The sequence below is a fragment of the Podarcis raffonei genome, chromosome 4, assembly GCF_027172205.1.
Source record: "Podarcis raffonei isolate rPodRaf1 chromosome 4, rPodRaf1.pri, whole genome shotgun sequence".
Classification (NCBI taxonomy): domain Eukaryota; kingdom Metazoa; phylum Chordata; class Lepidosauria; order Squamata; family Lacertidae; genus Podarcis; species Podarcis raffonei.
Window position 1 is genome coordinate 18896199 of NC_070605.1, and position 26224 is coordinate 18922422.

The following is a 26224-nucleotide window of genomic DNA, read 5'->3' on the forward strand; positions in this document are numbered from 1 at the left end:
TTGTCAAGCCTCTGCTTAAAGACCTCCAAAGAAGAAGACTCCACCACACTCATTGGCAGCAAATTCCACTGTCGAACAGCTCTTACTGTCAGGAAGTTCTTCCTAATGTTTAGGTGGAATCTTCTTTCCTGCAGTTTGGAACCATTGCTCCGTGTCCGCTTCTCTGGAGCAGCAGAAAACAACCTTTCTCCCTCCTCTATGTGACATCCTTTTATATATTTGAAAATGGCTATCATATCACCCCTTAACCTCCTCTTCTCCAGGCTAAACATGCCCAGCTCCCTTAGCCGTTCCTCATAAGGCATCGTTTCCAGGCCTTTGACCATTTTGGTTGCCCTCCTCTGGACACGTTCCAGTTTGTCAGTGTCCTTCCTGAACTGTGGTGCCCAGAACTGGACACAGTACTCCAGGTGAGGTCTGACCAGAGCAGAATACAGTGGCACTATTACTTCCCTTGATCTAGATGCTATACTCCTATTGATGCAGCCCAGAATTGTATTGGCTTTCTTAGCTGCCGCGTCACACTGTTGGCTCATGTCAAGTTTGTGGTCAACCAAGACTCCTAGATCCTTTTCACATGTACTGCTCTCAAGCCAGGTGTCACCCATCTTGTATTTGTGCCTCTCATTTTTTTTGCCCAAGTGCAATACTTTACATTTCTCCCTGTTAAAATTCATCTTGTTTGTTTTGGCCCAGTTCTCCAATCTGTCAAGGTCGTTTTGAAGTGTGATCCTGTCCTCTGGGGTGTTAGCCACCCCTCCCAGTTTGGTGTCATCTGCAAATTTGATCAGGATGCCCTTGAGTCCATCATCCAAGTCGTTGATAAAGATGTTGAATAAGACCGGGCCCAAGACAGAACCCTGTGGCACCCCACTAGTCACTCTTCTCCAGGATGAAGAGGAACCATTGATGAGCACCCTTTGGGTCCGGTCAGTCAGCCAGTTACAAATCCACTGAGTGGTAGCATAGTCAAGACCGCATTTTACCAGCTTCTTTACAAGAATATCATGGGGCACCTTGTCAAATGCCTTGCTGAAATCAAGGTAGGCTACATCCACTGTGTTCCCTTCATCTACCAGGCTTGTAATTCTGTCAAAAAATGAGATCAGGTTAGTCTGACATGACTTATTTTTCAGAAATCCATGCTGACTATTGGTGATCACAGCATTCCTTTCTAGGTGCTCACAGACTGTTTGCTTAATGATCTGCTCCAGAATCTTCCCTGGTACTGATGTCAGACTGACTGGGCGGTAATTATTTGGGTCCTCTCTTTTCCCCTTTTTGAATATAGGGACAACATTTGCCCTCCTCCAGTCTGCCGGGACTTCGCCTGTTCTCCAGGAATTCTCAAAGATGACTGCCAGTGGTTCTGAGATCACATCTGCCAGTTCTTTTAATACTCTTGGATGCAGTTCATCTGGCCCTGGAGACTTGAATACATCTAAACTAGCCAAGTATTCTTGTACTATCTCCTTAGTTATTCTGGGCTGTGTTTCCTCTGCTGAATCATTTGCTCCAAATTCTTCAGGTCGGGCATTGTTTTCTTTATCGGAGAAGACTGAGGCAAAGAAGGCATTGAGGAGTTCAGCCCTTTCTGTGTCCCCTGTTTGCATTTCACCATCTTCTCCTCTGAGTGACCCCACTGTTTCTTTGTTCTTCCTTTTGCTACGAACATACCCATAAAAGCCTTTTTTGTTGCTTTTAACCTCTCTAGCAAGCCTGAGTTCATTCTGTGCTTTAGCTTTTCTGACTTTGTGTCTACACGTGCTGGCTATTTGTTTGAATTCCTCTTTGGTGGTTTCTCCCCTTTTCCATTTTTTGTACACATCCTTTTTTAATCTTAACTCAGTTAAAAGTTCTTTAGATAGCCACCCTGGCTTCTTTAGGCACCTTCCATGTTTCCGTCTCATTGGTATTGCCTGAAGTTGTGCTTTTACTATCTCCTTCTTAACAAACTCCCAGCCATCATGAACTCCCTTTCCTTTTAGTATTACTGTCCATGGGATCTCACCCAGCACTTCCCTAAGTTTTATGAAGTCAGCTTTCTTAAAGTCAAGAAATTGAGTCCTAGTATGCTTGGCTGCTCCTTTCCGCTGTATAGTAAACTTCAGAAGAGCATGATCACTCACGCCTAATGATCCTTCCACTTCTACCCCACTAACCAGGTCATCAACATTGGTTAGGACCAGATCTAAAATGGCTGTTCCTCTTGTTGCTTCTCCCACTTTCTGGACAATGAAGTTGTCTGCAAGGCCAGTGAGGAATCTGTTTGACCTTATGCTCTTGGCTGAGTTTGACATCCAACAAATATCCGGGTAATTGAAGTCCCCCATTACTACTATCTCCCTTCCTTTTGCATGCTTGGCCATCTGTTCCAGGAAGGCATCATCTATGTCCTCCGTTTGACTTGGGGATCTATAGTAAACTCCCACAATGAGGTCACTGTTATTCTTCTCTCCCTTAATTTTGACCCAAATGCTCTCACTTTGGCTTTGAGGTTCTAAATCTTGGATCTCTTCACAGGTATACACATCCCTGACATATAACGCCACTCCTCCTCCTTTCTTGTCTGGTCTGTTTCTCTGAAATAGATCGTATCCTTCCATTATTACATTCCAATCATGGGACTTATCCCACCAGGTTTCAGTGATGCCTATTATGTCATATTTAGTTTGCTGTACCAAGAGCTCAAGCTCATCTTGTTTATTTCCCATGCTTTGCGCATTAGTGTACAGACATTGAAGTCCATTAATCATTCCCCCGTGTCTCTTATTTAAGGATTTTTTCCTCCCACCACTAGGTCTGCGTGCTGTTTGCTCCATTTGGTCTATGACATTTGGATGATCATCTTCATCAATTGATAGACTCCTACCTTCAGGAGCACTGTCTCCCTCCCCCACATTAGTCAGTTTAAAGCCCTCCTGATGAGGTTTCTGAGATTTTTGGCAAAAACATTCCTCCCAACCGTTGTGAGGTGCAGCCCATCGCTTGCCAGAAGTCCAACTTCAAGAAACTGCAGTCCGTGATCTAAGAATCCCAACCGTTCCTGTTTACACCATTTGCGAAGCCAGCTGTTCACTTCCACTATTTTTCCCTCTCTGCCTGGGCCACGTCGTTCAACTGGGAGGACAGATGAGATGACAATTTGTGCATTTAATTGCTTGCTGGAAGCGGACCCACACACATTTTTTTGAAAATACTCTGGAGTCCAAGGGTATGTTCTGGTGAGAGGGCCAGAGAGGGCCACATTTGGTGTTGATGATTTCCATTTCTGAAGCTGTCATCATGAACCAAACATCATCTGACATCCACTTCAAAATTCCAACCATTGGATGGAGGCCACTCAACACAGCTAGGGCCAAGTCACCAGAGGAAAAGTCACTGAGTTATGGGATGCTGTGCAACACACATGCATGCCTGAATCGGCTGTGTTGTGCTGTCACTCAGTGCAGGTTACTCATTAATTGCACCATAATTAATGCTTCATTCTTTCTTCCTCACTTGCTTCGATGAGGAATGCAATTAGTGCCAACATCCAAAGTGCCAAGATTGACCCAGCAACCAGTGAAATGAGCAAGGAAGTACTTAGTCTAGAGGTTGGTTCCAGAATGAATCCAGAACTAGACATAAACCATTCATACTTTCTCTGCTGTCATGGGCCCTACCACAGTGCAAGATTCTCTGTGAACAAAAGAATCATTATTTTTTAAAAGCCCCAGCAGATGCTTGGCATATAGTATTTTGTTTATCTCATTCATTTACATCAAGGAGGGACGTGGGTGGCACTGTGGGTTAAACCACAGCGCCTAGGACTTGCCGATCAGAAGGTTGGCGGTTCAAGTCCCAGCGACGGGGTGAGCTCCCGTTGCTCTGTCCCAGCTCCTGCCAACCTAGCAGTTCGAAAGCACGTCAAAGGTAAATGGCGTTTCTGTGCGCTGCTCTGGTTCGCCAGAAGCGGCTTAGTCATGCTGGCCACATGACCCGGAAGCTGTACGCCGACTCCCTCGGCCAATAAAGCGAGATGAGCACCGCAGCCACAGAGTCAGTCACGACTGGACCTAATGGTCAGGGGTCCCTTTACCTTTCCCAACCTTCTGAGTTCGTCAACCCCTTAATGAGCTGATAAATTTGTTGTTGACCCCAACCCAAATTCTTAGGAATGAAAAGCCAAGAAGTATCACTATCTAATCGACATTGATAATCACCCACCATCATAAGCAGGAATCATAATATAGAACAAATAAGCAAAGCAGTTGTATTGTGGAACCATCCTATTAAATACAGGCAGTTCTCATTGCCAATAGAGGTGCACTCTGTACATGCCTATGCTCTTTATTCATGACAAAACATTTTGGCACCTGAGGTGAACCACAGAATTGCACCTGCCTCTCACCAGGGAAGAAAGGGTGGGGAAAGATCTACGTCAGGTACGAGGGAGGGATAAAAATATACATTAGGATCTGCTGTCTGAGGCAGTCACCTTACCAGACCTTATGCTTGGGCCGGCCCTGTTCCTGAGATACATAGTTCCTAATTAAATTATTCACACTATACATCATAAACATTTTCCCCATTTTGGCCCCCCTTCAACCTCTAGGTCTTTCTTCACCCCTGCGCAGCTCTATTGACCACAGGGGGCCAAGCCTGACCACTTTGGGAAATGCTGATTTAGAGCACTCGACCCCACTTTTCAGCCCAAAAGCCTCACAGTGAGGCTTACAAGCAATGAATTAAATTAGGGCGTGTTAAATTTATCAACTTTTGAATTCCGAAAAGGCCGGGTGCTGAAAAGTTGTAATATGGCTTGGGAATTCAAAACATATTCTGGTTAAACTAATATACTGTGGTTTTGCTTTGTAAGTAAAATTGCACAGAAATCATTAAAATAATTGCCAGTTTTGCAGTTATGATGATGATGTAGCATTACCTGACATTTTCAGAAGGTAAAATTACAATCCTTTGGTTTCCCAAAAGCAGTTTATGTGCTTCTTCATCAGATGTAGACTCACCGAGCTAAATGTTGTCCAGTCACACAAATAATAGCAATTTGAATTCTTCTCCTGCATGAACTTATAAACAATATAGTCTCTGCCTGCACACACACCTCACAAAAGGAAAAACGGATGGGGAGGACTGCAAGGGTGTGGGGTGCAAAGTCAACTCTAGTTTACCCATCACAGTTACAATTCCCTGCAACCCTTAACAAACTACAGTGCCCAGAATTCTTTGAGGGTGAGAATGTGCTCTGATTGTGCCTTAACAGTATAGAAAGCAATCTCAAGCACAAGAAGCTTGTGTGAAGCAAGCTGGTGTAAGTTAAACCTGCGTAAAGTTACGCCAGATTCAGCAGCAAGGTGGCTGTGGTTGCTCTGCCTAAGCCCGGTATATGGAAAACAAGCCTTTAAAACAGTGTTCTTAGGTTGCCAGGCCATGTGAGCATGCTGAATGGTTTTAGGATTCAGCTTAAATCCCTGCTTTCTGGTTCTGCCCCTCTGAATGTTCCTTTTTTGGGGACTTACACCGGCCTTGGCTCAGCCAGGCTTGCTGAGCCCCAGGTGAACAAGTTACGCAGATGTGTTGTTATTGTTTAGTTGTGTCCGACTCTTCGTGACCCCATGGCCCAGAGCACGCCAGGCACTCCTGTCTTCCACTGCCTCCCGCAGTTTGGTCAGACTCATGTTTGTAGCTTCCAGAACACTGTCCAACCATCTCGTCCTCTGTCGTCCCCTTCTTCTTGTGCCCTCAATCTTTCCCAACATCAGGGTCTTTTCCAGGGAGTCTTCTCTTCTCATGAGGTGGCCAAAGTATTGGAGCCTCAGCTTCACGATCTGTCCTTCCAGTGAGCACTCAGGGCTGATTTCCTTAAGAATAGATAAGTTTGATCTTCTTGCAGGCCATGGGACTCTCAAGAGTCTCCTCCAGCACCAGAATTCAAAAGCATCAATTCTTCGGCGATCAGCCTTCTTTATGGTCCACCATAAAGATACGCTGATGTATCTTTAGCTTAACCAGGGTTCGGGATTCAACACCAGCTGAACCAGGGGTGAGTTCTGAGCCAGAGACCCACCACATCCTAAGCAGCTCATCCCAGCACAACTTGCGACAGGATTTGCATGCACACACACAACAATCCTGGGAACTGTAGTTTGTTAAGGGTGCTGGGAATTGTAGCTCCAGTGAGGAGGAATCTACAGTTCACATTTTCTGTGAGATGGGTGGGAGATGCGCTTTAAATGTATGGTGCATTTTGAGGTTTATAATGGATAGGGCACAGAGTGAAATAAAAAATAAACGATCCCAGCCCTAATACTGGGGGATGGCTTGCAGCCCAGTAATATATTGCATGCTTTGCAAGCAGAAGGTCCCACGTTCTAGCCATCTCTAGACTGAACTGGGAGAGATCCCTGTCTGAAACCTTGGAGAGGTGCTGTCTGTCAGTGTAGACCAGGGGTCAGCAACCTTTTTCAGCCATGGGCCGGTCCACCGTCCCTCAGACCATGTGGTGGGCTGGACTATATATATTTTGGGGGGGGGGGATGAACGACTTCCTATGCCGCACAAATAACCCAGAGATGCATTTTAAATAAAAAGGACACATTCTATTCATGTAAAAACACGCTGATTCCCAGACCGTCCCTAGGCCGGATTGAGAAGGCGATTGGTCCGCATCCGGCCCACGGGCCTTAGGTTGCCTAACCCTGGTGCAGACAATACAAAGGTTGATGGACTTAGACGGCTACCTCGGTTTAAGGCAGCTTCCTTAGTAGAATCCTTTGACGACGACGCCCCAAGCAGCTGATTTCAGGTTTCATGCAAGAGCAGCAAACTGCTACTTATTTACTTTATTATAATTATTGTACTTTTATAACCTGGACAAGGGAAAAGGCTCCTGGCTGTGCGATTTTCTCCCTCGGGTGCCAAAGCACCTTCTCCAGCCTTGGGCCACCTTGACTTTGATGGGGGTGGGTGGGCATTTTGCAGCTCAGCCACTGCGCGCAAAACCCGCGCGCTGCTGCTGCTGCGTAAAAACCCCTCCCTGTGACCCGCTGGCTGGAGAAGGGCGTCGCAAGCGCGCCATGATCGGCTTAGCCGGAGCCACTGACCCGCTGCAGCCTCGTCTCTCTTTCCCCCTAAGTGGGTGACAGGCAGGCCGGGCGGGCGGGCAGGGTGCTGCATGGGGGCGCGGGGAGGAGATTCTGGCCGAGCCACCCGACAGGCGTGCTGCTGGGGATCCCCACTGCAATGCGGTCCTCTCTCCACCCATCCTATCGCTTCCTCTCCCTCCGCCTGACACCAGCCGTGGCCCGGAGCCAAAAAAAGAGAGGAAGATAGCCTGGCGCTGATCTAGTGACGTAAGGGAGGCAATAACTCGGGATATTTCTTTCTCCCCTCCCCTTCCTTCCTTCCTCTTCCCGATCGGCGGCCTGCACGCCTCTGAGCGCGTGCAGAGCGCCCATTTTCGCTTTTGCGGCGTTTGTCACCACGTGTTGGCGCCTCCTCGCGCCTGCCTGCGGTTTCGGGTTTCACTTCCCTCCTTTAAAGGCTTCGCCGCGCGCCCAGGCGCGCACACACACACCCGCACCCGCGCGCCTCTGTCGCAGCAGCGTCTGGTCTCGCCCTTTCCCCTCCGCTGCCAAGAAGAGCCAAGCGGATCGCATCCTCTCCTCGCCCGGGAGAAACTTCAGGCAATCCTCGTTGCTGCGTAGGGAAGATGCGGACCTCGCTGCCTCTGCTGGCGGCCGTGGCGCTGGCCTTGGCCGGCTGGGCGCAGGGCGAGGTGTTGGCCGCGAAGGGAGGAGAAGAAGCCGCGAGCTTCGGAGACTGCGACGGCTTCTTCTACCAGCGGACACCCCCCGAGGGGCTCCCGGGGCAGCCCGGGGATCAGCACGTGAAGATCTGCCAGAAATACAACCAAGAGCCGCGCTTCGCCACCCTCTACAGCACGCGGGACAGGATCCCCCTTTACGCGGCTTTTCTGTACACGGGAGGCGGCCAGAGTGGGGAAGAGAGATGGATGGTGGAGCCGCAGGTGAGGAGGGAAGTGGCGGGTGATATTACTGATGATGATGATGATTTCTATCAATATGTTGTGAATCGCCCAGTGATCTTTGGATGAAGGCCGATACACACATTTTATTATATACACACACACACACACACACACACACACACAACACACAATACCTGTCCTTCTCCAGCAGTTCCAAGGCTGGGTTACAATCTAAAATTCATATTTCAAAACAGTTAAAATAGATTATAGGAAGAGTGTAAGCTGGCCAGTTTTCTTTTTTTTTTATTCTGCAATATTATGTTGTGAGCTGCCCTGAGATCTACAGGTATAGGGCAGTATACAAATTTAATAAATAGATTAAGTGGGGGGGGCAGGGGGAGTGGATTTTGCAAAGCACCAGGTCAGGGCAGCTTGCTGTGAAACTGTTTGCCGCCATCATTGTTACTTAAGGAAAGCTATGGGCTTTGGAACTCGCTGCCACGAGAGGAGATGGCTTTTTTTCTTCCTGGAAGGAAGGGATTAGGCATCAGAACAGAGCCTGGTACTTGGATGAGGCCAGTGGCCTGCCTGGTCCAGCGCCCTGGTCTTGACAGGTGCCTGCGGGAAGCCTGTAAGCAGGAGACGATGCTGCTGGATAGCCCTGCTGTTGGAAACGAGAGAGGATTGGCTGTTGCCTCCCTGCTTTGCTCTTTGCCACTGTGGGAAGGAGGACGCAGGAGGGGATCACCCTGCAGCGGTGCACTTAGGTCATTGGAGGTTAGGCATTTAATGGCCTTGGAGAGCTCCCCTCCCTCCCACTTCAGAAGGCAACGGCCATTACTTCAAAATGTGGTAAGCCAGCAAGCCAGCCTCCAGAGCTCTCTTGATTATTCTGCTGGCTGAGACTCTAGACTTCTAGTGCGGCACCATTGTGCTGGGTTTGTGTGCGGAAGACGTAGCTTCAGATGTGATCTCGGAGCCTTCTTCTGTATTCTAGGGCACCTTGGAGACCAGACAGGGAGCTATAACCAATCCTGACTTTTTTTTTTACCTGTGTTATCTTTCTGATGGAAGTGCTTGCTGCATTCTGGAGTGACGGCTTGTCTCTTCTCTCTCCCCCACCTGTCTACTCCGACTGCCAATTCCAGCAGCAGTAAGGTTCTCCTCCTCCCCTTGCGCATTGAGAGCATATCCGAAAGCACATTGCTTTGTGCTGCGAGACTCGGAGCACTATGATGTCAGGGGGAGGATTGTCACATGGGGGGGCGGCGGCTCCATGTGTCTTTTTCGTTGGCCCTCTCCGCATTTAGCACATATTCATGGCAATCCCATTTTATACTCTCAAGAACCCTGCAAGTTTGGTTGGGTTGAAAGGCAGTGTCACCCAAAAGCCACCCGTTGTGCATCATGAGCGGGGATTTGAACCCAGGGCTCCCAGTTCATTATTCATGCTGGCACTCTCTTCCATCTTGGACCCATGCTTCTGACAGCAATCTATTGTGTGACTTGCCAAGGAATGCACCCATGTTACACCCGTGTAGGGGCCTCTCGAATGTGCACTCGGGGATGTTGCCAGTTGCCAGGAGGCCCCTATTCCTCAGTTCCCTGAGAAGAGGGATTGATTGTTAAACTGTTCTGGGGATCATAGCTCTGTCAGGGAGATCTAGGCTGAGACTCGAAAGCCATGCTTGGGCCAGGTGGATGAATGGGAAAGAGAAGCCTTGGGGTGTTATTTGAGATTCCCCAAGGAAGGGGAATTAAAAAAAAACACCCTGCTGCAAAAGCTTGGGAGCTACAGCTCCTGCTTTACAGATGACAGTTTTCAGTTTGAAAGGCTGTTGGGTCCAATCCTGGCTTAAGGATAAAGAGCCCCAAGAAGGGAGAACAAGGCTGCATACAACACCCAAAGAGAATCCTGGGAAGTGGCGTACTAGGAGTTATAGCTCTGTGAGGAGTAAGCTACAGTTCTCAGGATTCTTTGCCAGGGGTGGTGGCATATGAACTTCATACCTATGGCGTGTAGGCTGGCTAGAAAAGGCCGCAAAGTTGCCCGTCAGCCGTGAGCACCTAGAGAGCAGATTGAGCAGCTGCACACAGGTCAGTCTTCCTCACTGTGGAGCAATGCCAGTTTCTGTTTAATCTGAAGCAATTGCTTCTAAATTTGCATCTGTTCATGTAAATTGGCAGATGCAAACTTGTGCCTTCTTTTTAATTATGATGTTGCATTTCCTCCCTTTGGGAAGTAGCTACCTCAGGAAGGAAATTAGAAAGTGTACTGATGGAGTCTCTTAGCAGGCAGAAGGAGCAGAACATTGGCTTCATCATACACACACACACACACACACACACACAACCAGATGTGGGGGACCTTTGGCCTTCCAGATGTTGTTGGACTACAACTCCCATCTGCCCCAAGCAGCAAGAGCAGTGGTCCAGAAGTCATAGTCCCATAACACACCTGGGTGAACACATCTTCTTTCTCCCTGATATGTATAATTAACAAAAACCCAAGAAACCAGGTGAGGGTTGTTAGGGATGATCTCCACCTTCCCCTCACATCTGGCAGGGTTGTCAACATTTCTTTCTTCATCCAGCAAGACTCCTGCACCTGCAACACCTGTATGGCAGGCAACAAAGAACTATCGAAACGTAGAGGCATTGTCACACGGCTGCACACCTATGCAGGAGGGAAATAATAGTTCAACTCAGTTTCCTCCTTTTGGGTCACGTCTACAGGCAGAAGAAACCTCGGCACTCTTAGCTAAACCAGAGGTGGGAGCCCCTCCGAGATGTTGTTAGACTACAACTCCCATCATCCCCAGCAGCCAGCATGGGCATTAATCGGGATGGTGGGAGTTGTGGTCCAGTGACACCTGCAGTCATTCTTTGAGGGAAGCTATGGTTGCTTAAGGGGACGCTGGTGGCGCTGTGGTGTAAACCACTGAACCTTGGACTTGCTGATCAGAAGGTCAGCTGTTTAAATCCCCACCACAGGGTGAGCTCCCGTTGCTCAGTCCCAGCTCCTGCCAGCCTAGCAGTTCGAAAGCACGTCAAAGTGCAAGTAGATAAATAGGTACCACCCCGGCGGGAATGTAAATGGCATTTCCGTGCGCTGCTCTGGTTTCACCAGAAGCGGCTTAGTCATGCTGGCCACATGACCTGGAAAAACCGTCTGCGGACAAACGTCGGCTCCCTCGGCCAGTAAAACAAGATGAGCACCGCAACCCCAGAGTCGTTCACGACTGGACTTAACTGTCAGGGGTCCTTTACCTTTTATATGGTTGCTTAAAGTGGTATAACACTGCTTTAAATGTATACAGTGGTACCTTCAGTTGCGTACAGGATCCGTTCTGGAGCTCCGGTCAGATCCTGAGGCTTCCGTAACTGGAAGGACCTCTTCTGCGCATGCGCACGGTAGAGCGCTGCTGCGCATGCACGCGCGGCGAAACACTCCTGGGTTTGCGCTTTCGCAACCCGAAGGTTACATTACGTAAGCCGAGGTGCTACTGCACTGCGGACGGAGCCAAGTGCCCTAAAGTTCGAGTAGCCAATCTGCAGCAAGGGGCCAGCAGGTGACAGAGGCTGCAGAAGTTTGTGGCGCACCTGGGCAAAAGTAGGCGGGACCACAGGCGGGCTGTGGCGCTGAGCCAGCCTTACATTCCTAGCTGCCTCTCCAGAGCTGTGCTCGCTGCTGTTGCTTGTTCCCAGGCTCAGTGGAGGAGAGGTTAAAACCACACAAGCCACTGAAATGGGTGGGGTTGTTCTTGCAGTGTGCACTGCAGCGACTTGGGCATGCTTGCTGAGAAGAATGCCCATGGGTAGTTGTCAAGACTTCCTGTGCTTTGAGAAAACCATTGGATGCAGGAACCCAGGAGGAAGGCTCATAGCTTAGTGGTAGAGAATCATGCTTTGCATGCAGGTTCAATCCTTGGAATCTCCAGATAGCAGCTTGGCGGCCGTCGCAAAACCTTGCAGGAGCGAATCTGCTAGTTTTAACTCTACTTTGCATGAAGAAACTGCTTTCTTTTGTCTTTCCTGAATCTTCCAACGTTTGTCTTCATTTAGCGTTATGACAGAGATCCACCGACTTTCTCCCCATCCCCATCCATCATGCCTTCGCCCCTTTACTTGGCTCCCCCCCCAAACTAAAAATACTGTGACCTTTCTTCCTTGGGGAGCTGCTCCAACCCCTTGACCGTTTTGGTTGCCCTCTTCTGAGCCTTTCCCAATATCCCTTTTGAGGACAAAATAGGGGTGTGCACAGTTTGTCCTTCCGGGAAGGGGCGTCTGTCGTCGCTGATTTTCTTGGAGGACCTCCGACCATGACTGTGGTTCCCACAGGAAGGAGTCGGAGGCTATCTCCCGAGGGAGCCAAGAATGGTGCCAACCTCTGCCCTGACCCCTGCGGTACACAAATAGTCTTCTCCAAACAGACAGAGGCTTGACTCCAAAAATGAATAGGGAAGGAAAAGGCAAGAGGGGTGGGCGGTCACCAGCTATTCTTTGCACACAAACGCATCCCATTGTCATGGCCCCCCTGCTCATCGGCAACAGAGCCGTCTGCAGAGGCTTCAAGAGGGGCATTGTCTGGGGAGGCCATTAGCCTGTTTGGCAGCGATGCTTTTAGGCATGCGCCTGTGCCAGCTGATGCTCTGCAAGGATCGCCCTTTCAGCTGCAGGGACATGCACAGGGCACTTCCTGCTAGCCCCAAGGGGGGAGAAGGGCTTGTTACCACTCTAATCTTAGGAGCTGTAAAGGGAAGCATCAGCAACATCCAGCGGCAGATACCTTGGGACCTTGAGGAAGCCAAACCCCCGAGATACAAAACTGGCATGCCAGCCACAGAGCCTTTCTCCCCCAGTGATGTCACTGTCAGCCTGGCTCTCTTACGGGTTTCCCAAACTTGGGTCTGCAGCCGTTTGTTTTTTTTATACTACAACTCCCATCGTCCCTAGCTAGCAGGACCATTGGTGAGGGATGATGGGAACTGTAGTCCCCATACAGCTAGTGAAACCCTGGATTAGATAATGGAGAATTAGGCTATCAACATGGGACATGGGTGGCGCTGTGGGTTAAACCACAGAGCCTAGGACTTGCTGACTGAAAGGTCAGCGGTTCGAATCCCCGCGACGGGGTGAGCTCCCGTTGCTTGGTCCCAGCTCCTGTCAACCTAGCAGTTCGAAAGCACGTCAAAGTGCAAGTAGATAGATAGGGACCGCTCTCCAACGGGAAGGTAAACGGCGTTTCCGTGTGCTGCGCTGGTGCTGGCTTGCCAGCTGCGGCTTAGTCACGCTGGCCACGTGACCCGGAAGCTGTCTTCGGACACGCACCGGCTCCCGGCCTCTTGAGTGAGATGAGCGCGCAACCCCAGAGTCAGTCACGACTGGACCTGATGGTCAGGGGTACCTTTACCTTTACCGTAGGCTATCAACAGTTAATATATGGCTGTGTTCTTTCTCCACTGCCAGAGGTGGCATGTCTCTGAACACCAGTTGCTGGCAGTCCCAGGTAGGAAAGACTTTTGTTGTACCCAGGTTCTCCTTGGGGGATTCCCAGAGACACCAGGCTGCTGGACTTGATGGGCTTTTGACCTGAACCAGCAGGGCTTTTCTCATGTTCTTAAGAGGCAATCTCCACTTCCTCAGTCCTTTGGGGAGTGGTAGAGGAATGTGCAGAGAGCTTTCAGCCAGCTAGCCCAGGGGGGAAGGTGTGTCTGGCAAGGTTGCCAGAAAACAATACAGTATTTTGAAATAAGAAACGTTGGCTGTGGTGCAGGGCACAGCTGAAACCCAAGGTTGTGGGGAGGGTGTGTTTGCAGAAGAGATTGGTTGCTCTTTTCTTCAGTTCCTGAACTTGCATTCTTTTGCATTTTCTGCTTCAGGCTGGGAGAGAGCAGATTGCTGCAAGCCGCCTGTCAAACTGGATGGCAGTGGCCTGGTACACGCACGCAACACCCGTCGCTTGATAACTGCAGTGTCAGATGGGTGGCTTGCATGTCTAAAAGCTGTGGACGGTGCTTTCGTACTCTCCCCTGAAAGCCGGTGCTTCTCAGTGGAGGCAGATCACACATTCAGCGGACAGTGGAGCATTCGAGGGTAGGGTGGGAAGTGGCTCCAAGCATGGAGCATTTAAGTGCATGGAAACATAGGCATGTCTGAAACAGGCCTGAGTGAGGATTTGCACTTGGGCATTCACATTCCAAGTTGAGAAGACTTCCCCACACTGAAAAGTGTCGCCAATCATTCGTGATGCGGTTGTCGTCATGGTGATGCGGCTAGGGATGGGCGAATGTGCCAATCTCACTTTGTCATTTTAGTATTTTAAATTTTATACGTTTTAAGGTACGGTTGTAAAACTTTACTAGTAGTTTCCTCTTTTGCAAGCCGCTTTGAGGTTTTCCGCAACCAAGCGGTGTATACATTTTATGACATAAATAAATGGAAATTCAAAGATGGCAAAGCCATTTCCCCGATATAACATTTTTGGGGGTATGTTTTCATGTGTTTATACGCACATTTTACCTTGGTGTGTGCCTCTCATTGCTCAACTGGAGAGCTGCACAGCAAATTTGGGGAAACGTGAAATTTGGAGGTTGGCTGTGCTTTCTTGGTCCATGTATTATTCTGAAAAGGGCAAATTTAGATAAGTTTGCATTTAAACACAAAGTGCATCAGATCCCACCCCTAGCAGCCTGGTACTGGTCTGATCTGATCAGGGAGGATACAAAGGAGTGCTGTGGGATGTGTTCTGGACCCGTTCTACCTGAGGAACTGCATGACAATGCCGGGTGCAGAAGTAGCCCCAGAGCTGGGGCGAGTGACATAGTCAGGCCATCTGCTCTGTGAGATTGCAGAGGCTTTAATTGCCAGGGACCCGCATCAGATTACAGGCAAGGGGGCAAAGCACATGCTCTACCCCAGCCCTTGAAATACCAAATAGCCTTTTCTAAATACCAGCTAGAGTAATGGACATAAATTTTTAATAGCCGTGTGTTCAAGATGGAAAGGGCAGGAAGCTGCAGACAAAAGGACAGCATCTGCTAGCGCAACAGCAGTGGCACAAGATAAGATGTCCTTGCTTATGCTCCTGTTCAGCTACCCACATCCATGTGTACACACATTGTTGCTAAAGAATGTTTTTATCCAGGGTCATGGGCAATAGCTTAGCTCTGTGTGTGTTATGTACAGTGGTACTTCGGGTTAAGAACTTAATTCGTTCCAGAGGTCTGTTCTTAACCTGAAACTGGGCTGCTTTTTCTCTCTCTCAGGTTCTTTCAGCACCAGCAGGCATGGGTTCAGCAGGTAAAGTTTTTCCCTGTGTCAGGATGATGTGATGGGGAAAAGGCTCAACGTGTGGAATGTCTGCCATGCATGCAGCTATTTAAGCTTCAGGAATTCAGCTTGGGTTGAGAGGGGTTAGTTCTGTGTTTTGTCAACTCCTCCCTAGTCCCAGACTCTGAGTACATTGCCTCTTCCCTTTGGAATCCTAAATATTCCTCTACATATTCTAATAAGGGACATTGAATTTCCTCCTCCTCTTTAGCACCTAACTTCCCATTCCCCTCTCTTACCAGGAGATTCTCTTTCTCCAGATGCTTAACCCATTTCACCCCCTCCAACCATCTCTGGTGAAGCAGCAGTGGCTCCAAACTATGATTTCTGTCAGTCTTCCCTAACCAGTTGCCCTCTAGGTGTCTGGGACTGCAACTCCCATCAGCCCCGGTGTGTTGGCAGGGGCTGATGGGAATTGTAGTCTGAAAACAAGGAGAGCGACAGGTTGGGGAAGGCTGATTTTGGTGACGTCGCTTCCCAAGTGTCCCAGTGGACAAAGCGCAGGATTTGGAGAAAAGAATCTGGTTAAACCTCCGACTTCAGTGTTTGGCTGCAGATCAATAACCCTTTCTTTCCTCAGCTTCACATCTCTAAAGAGGGATTAACGCTTACCTGCATTTCTGACTGAGTTGGGCAGGGGGCTGAGATAAAGTTGGCAGCAATATACAGTATCAGTAGTAAATAGCAGTCGCTGTCCCATTTTCCTTGTTCCAAGTATTTAGTTACATGAAGAAAACTTTGGATCACTTATCCGAAACCTAATACATAGGCTGCAATTTGAGAATAATCCCAGGCTGTTGTTTGGCTGATAAAAGTGAATGAGTATAAAACTAGCGAGCAGTGGACACAGGTACACAGCCCCTCTCCTCCCAATACAGTGGGAGAAAATGGTGGTACCCAAGGATTCCATTTTGGCAGCAAGAATGCGTGTTTCTTTCTTAAGATAATTTCTACCCTACGCTTCTGTTCCAATAGTAATATTCAGGGCCAGATGTAGCCCCCTCCAAGAGACCCCCTATTCCCCTCACAGAGCTACAATTCCCAGAGTTCCCTGGGAAGGAGAACTTGAGTGTTAAACCGCTCTGCCTATTGTAGCTCTGTGTGGGAAATAGGTGTTTCCCGAAAACCTTTGGCACCCTTAACGAACTGCACTTCCCATGATCCTTTGAGGGAACCAGTGACTGCTTAAAGTGGTATGACACTGCTTTAAATGTTTAGTGCACATGGGGCCTAAAATAACGGTAGTGTGGTCTTCCCAGGTCCCCCTTCCTCCAGTTTTGGCAAGTAGCCGCAGGCTGTGTCCGAAAGGCACATGAGGCCCCCTCTTTGCTGAAGCGAAGAAGGTCTGGATCTAGACAGTGCCTGGACGAGTGCCCACTTGGGAACCACAGGGCTCATTGGTGGGAAAACCAAGTGTGATATCATTAGTAATTAGTAAAACAGAAAGGCCCATCCAACTCCAGTTTGGGCTAGTAGCCATGGCTGGCGGGGCTGTGCATGCTTTTGCATGGGCGGTGGTGTTCTGGGTGCTGAGAAGCATTCTCTCCTTGCAGCAAGCTGGTACCCATCATTATCAAGCTTAGTGCCGTCCTCTTTACAGGAGCTGGAGAAAGAGAAGAGGGATGTGGGTGAGGACCGGGTGGTTGCTAGGCAACCGCAGCACAGCTAACCAGTTGTTAAGCAACTGCAGCAATCAGGAGCCATCTTTCACGGCATAAACAGCTCCTGCTCCCACATTAGGAAGAGAAGAAGGGAAGAACATTGTCCAGATGCTTCTGTAATTGCAGGCATCACAGCGCAGGGGGATGCTTCCGCCTGTTAAATATAAGAGGAGCTAACCTGATTAGCAGCAGACAGGGCTTGGTTTTTGAGCTAGGAATCAGCACTGGAGACAAGGAACAGCCATGCACTCTCCTGGAATACGTAAAGCAGTAAGAGAGACTGGAGGAGTGGATGAAGCAGATAGAGAGATGGTTTTTCTCCCTAATACTAGAACTTGGGGACACCCAAATGAAGTTGAGTATTGGTTGGTTCAGGAGGACAGGCAAAAGGAGGTACCTCTTTTGAGGAGCACGTAGATAAACTACAGAATTCACTACAAGATGTCCCAGTGGCCACCAACAACCCCTCAGCCCCAGCCAGCATGGGCAATGGCCGGGGTGATGGAATTTGAAGTCGGTAACATCTGGAAGGTCAGAAGTTACCCCACCCCATCCTCATCCTAGAGACTCAACAACTCCCAGCCAGCCAGCCGAAGATCTGGAGTTAAGGACAAGGTGGGCAGACTATCGCTTGCAGGATGGCTGGAGCCCGTCCTTGTCTGCTTAGAAATTACACAGTAGCATCAGAAGGACTATGACAGCATTGCAAGTAAGCCCACAGACGTTACTAGCCTGCTTCTTCTTTTTACCAGCCAACTAAGAAGCTACTAGTTTGCATCTTTGGTTGTAACAGAAGGAAGTCCCCTCCTCCATAGTCCTCATGAGAATTTGGGCTACTTGCAGGGCAGTTAAAAAAAGAAAACTGACTTCTACCAACCAAACTGGTGGGATGGGTGGAATGATTTGTCTCTCCTCTGCCAGCCAGTTTGGCTTCCATGGTGGTCACAGAGGAAAGGGCTCTTCTACGTTCAAGGCTTGCATGGAAGCCAGGTGGAGCAGTAAATAATAGAGAGGGTGAGAGATGGACCCATACTTCCTCCACCAAACCACTCACTCACCTGTATGGAATTCCTGATTGCCTCTGGGTACCAGGTGAGCTATGAAATACAGGGCTAGATGATGCACATTCCATGAATGGCTCTAAGGATGGAGGCCGATTGGCCATGATTCACATTGACTCCCTGACATTCCATTCACTTGTATGCGTAATTGAGTTGTTCCAAAAGCTGGTTCTGATGCATCTCTGCATCACACACAAGCTGTTAACAGTGTCATTTGGAAAAGGTCATCCTAGCGGTCACTCTGCTACTAGAGACCTCTGGAACAGGCACATTCCTTTAGGTGACTCAGGAGAAATGCGTCCTCAACCTATGTAATAATCTGAACCTGGCAAAAAGCTGTGTAATGTAAGAGGCGTGTCCACCTGTTCAAAATTCTACATTGCTTGTGGCAAAGGCACTGATTGGCCAAGTTGGCATGGAATGCTGCTTGCGGATATTCCAACTACTCAATGAAATGAGGTTGTTAGGATGTTTGTAGATCAGCTTCTGTAAGGGAAGGGAGAACTGCCAGTTTGGCTGGAATTGTAATAACTTTGTTATTGTAATAACCTTGCAAGAGGTGTGGCTTTGCGGGACAGTCTAGGAACAGAGATGCAAAGGGCCAGGAAGCCCTGAAGGAAAAGTGAGGAATAGGTCTCATATTAAAAGGTAGCAGCGTTACTGGGGATACTGTTGACTGTATCAACATAGAGGTTTTATTAATAAATGTTGTGTACAACAGTAAGTAGGGACGCGGGTGGCGCTGTGGGTGAAAGCCTCAGCGCCTAGGGCTTGCCGATCGAAAGGTCGGCGGTTCGAATCCCTGCGGCGGGGTGCGCTCCTGTTGTTCGGTCCCAGCGCCTGCCAACCTAGCAGTTCGAAAGCACTCCCGGGTGCAAGTAGATAAATAGGGACCGCTTACTAGCGGGAAGGTAAACAGCGTTTCCATGTGCGGCTCTGGCTCGCCAGAGCAGCGATGTCACGCTGGCCACGTGACCCGGAAGTGTCTGCGGACAGCGCTGGCCCCCGGCCTCTTGAGTGAGATGGGCGCACAACCCTAGAGTCTGTCAAGACTGGCCCGTACGGGCAGGGGTACCTTTACCTTTTACAACAGTAAGTGTATCTCTGTAATTTGGAGACAGCAGTAATTACCAGTGTGTCTTTTAAATATGATGGGTTGTATCTAATGCTAGTCCTATTCAGTAAACCCACTGTACATTAATTTCAATGGGTCTACTCTGAGTAGCAATTAGTTGAATGCAATCCAGGGCATGGACGTAGCCAGGATTTATGTTGGGGGAGCCAGGATTTATGTTAGGGGAGCAGAACTGAGCTATCTGTGACGCGTTTGTCAGCTAAGTATTTTTATTTATTTACTTGATGTAACCATTAAGTTACATTGCATGAATTGCAAATTTTTCAATGTCAGGTTTTGACGTTAATACTTTTTTTTTTACAAATTTAAAATTCAAGACTTCAGAAATACCACAAACACTGAACTCCACCTGAATCCCTGTCTATGGTTTTGTGTTCAATTAGAGAAATGGCTGGCAAGTTTTAAATCACAAACTTTCCTTGTTCTTGTTTAAAGGCTTGAGACAAAATGTAATTTTTGAAATTAGACAAGTCTTAAGATTTCTAGAATCTGGATTGTCCAGGAAATTGCACACAGGGCCCGAGAAATTTAATGAGTGACCTTTTTTCTAAAATCCAATTATTTCTCTTGTTCACATTTCAGATCGATGATCACGAAAATGGCCTGGAAGGAATGATGCCGGAAGTTGAGGTCACAGGTTCAGTGGACAACTTGGGGTCCAAGCAGGCCCTCACAGCAGACTATGTGGACTCTGGCTACGAGAGGGGGCAACTAAACCCTAGTTCTCTTCATAATGGCGACCACGAGATAGCCACCTACACACTGACCAATGCGGTGCCGTTGACCCCACCTCTCCATGAGATATGGCACTGGGAGATTGAGAGCCTGGTAGGCCAAGCCTTGGCTCCACACTGTGACAATGGGAAGGGTCTCTATCTTGTTTCTGGAGCAATTCCTTCCACCCTCAAAGTGAAGGACAAAGTCTCTGTCCCCGAGTCTCTCTGGCTGGCCGCCTGCTGCGATGATGGTTCCAAGACCTGGTCTTTGGGATTTATTAAGCAGGCAACTGCTGAGAATCGCCTAGAAGACCTCACTGTGGAAGCCCTTGAGAAGAAGCTCCACGCAGGAGCTCAACTGTTTAAGAACCACTGCGGCCAAGACAGACACGACCCCAAGAAACTGGAGGAGGTCCACCATGCCGTGAAACACATCCGAGCTAAGGAACCAGTGCCACAAGCGAAGAAGTCCACCACAGGCCAGCACACCGGCACACAGCCAAAGGAGGAGAGTGGCTTTCTGAAGAAGTTGTTTTATTTCATCGTTACCCCTATCTTCAAACTGCTGAAATTGGTTGTCTACCTGGTTGGCCAGATTGTGAAATACACCTTCTCTCTCCTGTGGCGCCTCATCCAGACGATCGTCGGAGGGGTGTTCACCTTCATTAAAGGAATTGCCACAGCGCTGCTGAATGTCTTTGTTGATGTGGCTCGCGTTGGCGTCAACATCCTGAACGGAATTGCCAAAAACATCTACAGCGTCCTGATGGTTACATACAAGATTCTCAGCATCCCTGTGAATGTGATACTAGACATCGTGTCCTTCCCTTTCTACACCCTGGGTGCCATCCCTACTGTCCTCCGAGATATCGCCTCAGGTATTGGTGGATTATTCTTACTGGCAATTGATGCCACGACAAGCATTGTGAAGGGCCTAAATTACATCGTTTCACATTTAGCCAAAAGGTTCCTTCTTAAGATTTACGAAGTCTGAAAAGCGGTGTGAGAAAGCGAATGGCTATGAAGAACTCTGGGGAAAGAAACCCAAAGCAATACTTTCCGATATGTTGCTAATCTCCTGCTGTTCCTATAAAGTATTTATTTGTGATGACATTAACAGTAATGAACCGATGTTCTGGTAACATGGGTGAGCTTCATGCCCCCTTCCCCTCCCGAAGGGGCATTTTATGGCAAAATTAAATGTTCACTTATTGTAAAATGTTGCACTTTGGGTGGCTGGTTGACCTTTCCGTCTCATGTCAAGTCTTTTGAGAACCAGGAAAAGTTCTGAACAGGAGAGAAACCTTCATCCTCTCTACTAGAATATATGAAAATGGTGGATACAGAATCCTCTGCAGTGACTGAACCTGCCAAAATACTTCTCTTTGTAGTAAGTTTGCAGCATAAGCAGAGAACCTTACTGGGGGGGAAGGGTTTTTAGAGATTTTGAAGAAATCATTTTCCCAAGTCAAGAATTATCCATGGAGAGGAAAGTCGCTTTCCAAATTTCCCTTTTTGGTTTAGGCTTTAACTCAGTGATAAGAGAGCATCCTTGGCATGTGGAGGGTCCCACATTCAATCTTTGACATCTCCAGTTAAAATAGAGAACTGGGCTGGAAAAGACCCCTATCTGAGACCCCAGTTGAGCGTCTGTCAAGCAAAGGATACAGAATTCGGCTGGCCAGTGCTCTGACTCATTGTAAGAATTATTTTTGCACTTTTTTGCACTACTTCCTCCTTCCCCCCACTCATCTGGCAAATAATAATAATAATAGTAGTAGTAGTAGTATAATATACCCCGCCCATCTGGCTGGGTTTCCCCAGCCACTCTAGGCGGCTTCCAACAAAATATTAAAAATACAATAAAACGTCAAACATTAGAAACTTCCCTAAACAGGGATACATACCTTCAGATGTCTTCTAAAAGGGAGATAGTTGTTTATTTCCTTAACATCTGATGGGAGGGCGTTCCACAGGGTGGGCGCCACCACCGAGAAGGCCCTCTGCCTGGTTCCCTGTAACTTCGCTTCTTGCAGTGAGGGAACCGCCAGAAGGCCCTCAGTGTTGCACCTCAGTGTCTGGGCTGAACGATGGGGGTGGAGATGCTCCTTCAGGTATACAGGACCAAGGCCGTTTAGGGCTTTAAAGGTCAGCACCAACACTTTGAATTGTGCTCGGAAACGTACTGGGAGCCAATGTAGGTCTTTCAAGACTGGTGTTATATGGTCTTGGTGGCCACTCTCAGTCACCAGTCTAGCTGCTGCATTCTAGATTAGTTGCAGTTTCTGGGTCACCTTCAAAGGTAGCCCCACGTAGAGCACATGGCAGTAGTCCAAGCAGGAGATAACTAGAGCATGCACCACTCTGGCAAGAAAGTCTGCAAGCAGGTAGGATCTCAGCCTGCGTACCAGATGGAGCTGGTAGATAGCTGCCCTGGACACAGAATTGACCCCTGCGCCTCCATGGACAGCTGTGAGTCCAAAATGACTCACATAGAGCATTTCAGCTGGCAGGTCATCCACTGCTGTCCTTTGAAGGTAGAAGAATGAGTTCCTACAGGGAGGAATTCAATCTAGCGCTGATGGAGCAATCTCCCCTTCCCTTGTGTGCTGTTCTGGGGTTTTTCCAACCCCCTCAAGCCAATTTCAGGGGGCACGGGGGAAGCCCTTGTGTGAGGTTCTGCTAGTGTCATTAGTTAGTTGAACCTGGTCAATACTGGTGTAGAATATCTGTTTAAGAAACGGAGTAATGGACTGGGAAGTTCCCGGTTGAATTTCATCTCTGCGACGAACTAAACTAGGCAACCTCAAGCCCCTCCATCCACAATATGGAGAATAATTATGTTGACAGGAAGGTGTGCAAGGTAAAAGCATAATGTATGTGAGGCACCTTGAATCTTGCAAGCGCTATGCACACATTCACACGATCCATTTAAGGCACTACGATACCTCTTGAAACAGTAATGGGTTGCCTCAAAGGATTCTGGGAGCACTTTGTTAAGGGTGCCAAGAATTGTTTAGCCTTCCTTCCTCCCCGAGCTACAATTATCAATCCCTCTTCATGGAAAACGGGGAATTGTAGCTCTGGGAGGGGAACTATGGGTCTCCTAAGAACTTTCAGCACGTTTAACTACTCCCAGAATTCTCTGAGGCAAGTCACAACTGTTTAAATGGTGTGAATGTGGCCGTAGTGCAGTGTCTCTTCTATGCTGTTCTTTTTCAGAGTGTTTGAGGCTTACTGGCTTTTGCTTCTAAGGCAGGTCTGGGTTTCAAACCTGTACTTAGATTAACATCTGAATTGGATTGTTGTAACACAATACACATGGCTCTGCCCTAGAAGACAGTTTAGGCTGTTTTAGTGAAAAATGAGGCAGCTAGACTTCTTATCTGTGGCTAGATGTAGGGAGCACCTCACAAGTTTTTTTGTTTTTGTTTTAAGAAATAGCCATGGGGCTCCTGGTCGATTTTAATCTTTAAAAAGCCTTTAAAAGGCTTGAGACAAGTTTAACTTAAGGACCACTGCCCCCTCTATGAAGCTGCTCAGCTCGGGAATGCTTTTCCCATGGCGAATGGCAGGGCACCAACCCATATATCTTCCGTGTTCCTGGTTCTCTGCTTTGATCTCTGCTGCTGTTTTACATTGGATTTTTGGTTTCATGTATTTATTGCTAACCTTTATTTCTGATTTTGTTTGCCACTCTCAAGACGTTTCACATGGGAGAGTGGTATAGAAACACCACCTAAGTGAATAAATAGTATTTTCACTACCTCTATAGAGTGAGGCTTCTCACAGCAATCTTTATTATTTAATTTATCCCTTGCCACATACTACGGTGTCGGCAGAAGAAAGGTGGCAGTTCTGTGCTTAAGAACCTATAGCCCAAAAGCAACTTCCATCACCCATGCCCATTGGCCACACTGGCTGGTGCAGCTGGGAGCAGGAGCTCAAGTGGAAAGCCAGAGTTCCCCCATCTCAGTCTTAAAAGGTGGCGTGGCTGGCAACCACCAATAGGATCCATCTTTCCCTAATTTGTCCACAAAAAGAGTTAGATAGCCACTAGGGAAACTTATAGTTTGCAAAATAAGTGGACCCAATTGGGGACCAGGGGGAGGAAGAGAAAAAGCTGTGAGTGCTCTTACGAACGGTCAGATTCTGCATCAGGTCATGCCTCCATGTTTAAGCTGCTTAGTTACAGACAAATAATTATCTGGTACAAGCAACGCCAGGAAGAAGTGTATATGCAGCATTTAGTGCCCCCCTGTGTTCAGATCAGGTTAAACAGGCAACAATCTCCTTTTAACTGGCTGGTTTGAGTCCTTTGTTTGGAGCGACTGCCGTTCCTGGGAATAATGGGCACGATCCAGCCGAAGTTAAGGATTTTTAATCACACCCCATGGGTTAGAATGTGGAATCCCTCCTTTTAAAAGGCGTAGGCATGGCAAAACACATCAAGTTAGCTGTGTGTTTTGGGTTTTTTTTTAACTGTGTAACAGCAAGAAGTTGAAACGTTAGGAAGATCATTCTGGAAAGCTACAGAGTTTAATTACATTCTAATTAAGCTGTCTGGAGATAAGTTTCAGGACAAAAGGAGTACTTCTACACACCAGGTGCATGGGAGTTACACAAACTCATTACCACAATACGTGATGGTGGCCAGAATCTTTTAAAAGAAAGATAGACCCATGGAAGATGTACCTTGTTAATGGCTATTAGTCACGACAAGCCGCACAATACCTCCATGATTAGAGGCGGTTTACCTTTAATTCACAAATGTTTGGGGGGGGGCAAAAAGGGCAGGTGGCTCTCTTGCACCACACCTTGCCTGTGAGCCTCTCATGTCACACAACTGGCTTCCTGCTTGGAGAAGGGAAAGCTGGATTTTAATAATGAATTTTTATGTGTAAAATCAGACACACTCCAGTTTTCCTCCTAAGGCTAGAACCTGTGAACATCTAATGAAGCTGAATGTTGGAAAATTCAGGACAAAAGAAAGTACTACTTTGCACCGTGCATAATAAAACCTATGGAATTTGCTCCGGACCAGAGATAGTGATGATGGCCCCCAATTTGGATGGCTTTAAAAGAGAACTGGACAAATTCATGGGGGACAACGCTAGCAGTAGCTACGAGTCATGATGGCTATGTTCTACTTTCACTTTTGGGGGCTGCATGCCTCTGATAAACCATTACTGGGGGGAATTCTGTTGCACTCATGGCCTGCTTGTGGGCTTCCTATCTGGTTGACCACTTTGAGAATAGGATGGTGCATTAGATGGGCCTTTGGGCTGATCCTGCGAGGCTTTTCTCGTGTTCTCATGACAATATGGACCTTTGTTCTGATCCAGCGCGACGGTTCTCAAATCCATATATAAAATTAATTTCAAAAGGACCTTCCAAGAAAACCACTGCACAGAAGAAAGAAAGACACGCCACATTACAGGGGTGGGGTTTCTCGCCAGTTTTTATTGAACCAATAAAATTCCTACCGATAACAATGAAAGAAATTTCAGCAAGTATAAACGCTATACATTTTTTAAACAAACCCCATTGTTCCGTACCTATAAATAGAATTTTTCAAAACCTCATAAAAAGTGCAGATTTTATGAATTGCTGTTAACAGGTTAATAATATGCACACACAAATTCCTTTATTGAAAAATATGGTGTTTTTTTTTTTCCTTTTTGTCTCAGCTCGCTAAAAAGTTCCTTCCGCATCTGTTCAGATACAATTCAAGTTGCGTTAACTAAAACCTTAACAGAAAGAAAAAGAGTCACACAAACAGATCCAGTTGGATAGGCTTGTCCAATAACCACGGATGTCAGAAAAATGCTAGCTGAACTCTTGGTTCTGTCCGCAAGAAGTCCTAAATCGGCACAACTGCAGCAAGAGACACACACACAGTGCAACTCTATACCTGTCTACTCATAGCTAAGTCCCCAGTGAGCTCAGTAGGGATTACTCCCAGGTTGTGTATGGGTTTGCACCCCGAGGGTCTGGTGCTTTTAGGGTGGGTAGCATCTAGGGTTCACCCGAGCGCGCCAGCTATTCCCGGAGTTAAATATTTCTGGGGTGTAGGAAATGCTTTGTTGCTCCAGAGGAGCTTTATCCTGCACTTGTCCTGAGATAACAAGAGTTCTCCTAGACATATATGCTGTAGTAAAGATACGCTATTAGCCTCTTCTCAACCCACCACCCTTCAGTGCCATTAAATTCCTTGTCACCAAGATGGCACAGCCCAGCCACAGGCAACCAATAGCCAATTGGCGAGGCAACCGTCAGCTGAATGAGTTGCATACACTCTTAAGGAAAGAGTGTATTTGTTTTAGTCA

General features: G+C 47.8%; 1 protein-coding gene across 1 annotated transcript; it reads left to right on the plus strand.

Moving 5' to 3' along the window:
• The first annotated feature begins 7498 nt into the window (after positions 1-7498).
• Positions 7499-21118, plus strand: ENDOD1 (endonuclease domain containing 1). The gene is made up of 2 exons (XM_053385649.1): positions 7499-8029; positions 19762-21118. The coding sequence occupies exons 1-2, from the start codon at positions 7712-7714 to the stop codon at positions 20887-20889; spliced, it is 1446 nt and encodes a 481-aa protein (XP_053241624.1). The 5' UTR covers positions 7499-7711; the 3' UTR covers positions 20890-21118.
• The last annotated feature ends 5106 nt before the right edge of the window (positions 21119-26224 follow it).

What these genes read in the sequence shown, in the direction of transcription:
- ENDOD1 (XM_053385649.1), top strand. Translation starts at nt 7,712, where the DNA reads ATGCGGACCTCGCTGCCTCTGCTGGCGGCCGTGGCGCTGGCCTTGGCC. An exon ending in GATGGATGGTGGAGCCGCAG is followed by an intron (nt 8,030 to 19,761) that starts GTGAGGAGGGAA and finishes TTCACATTTCAG; the next exon opens with ATCGATGATCACGAAAATGG.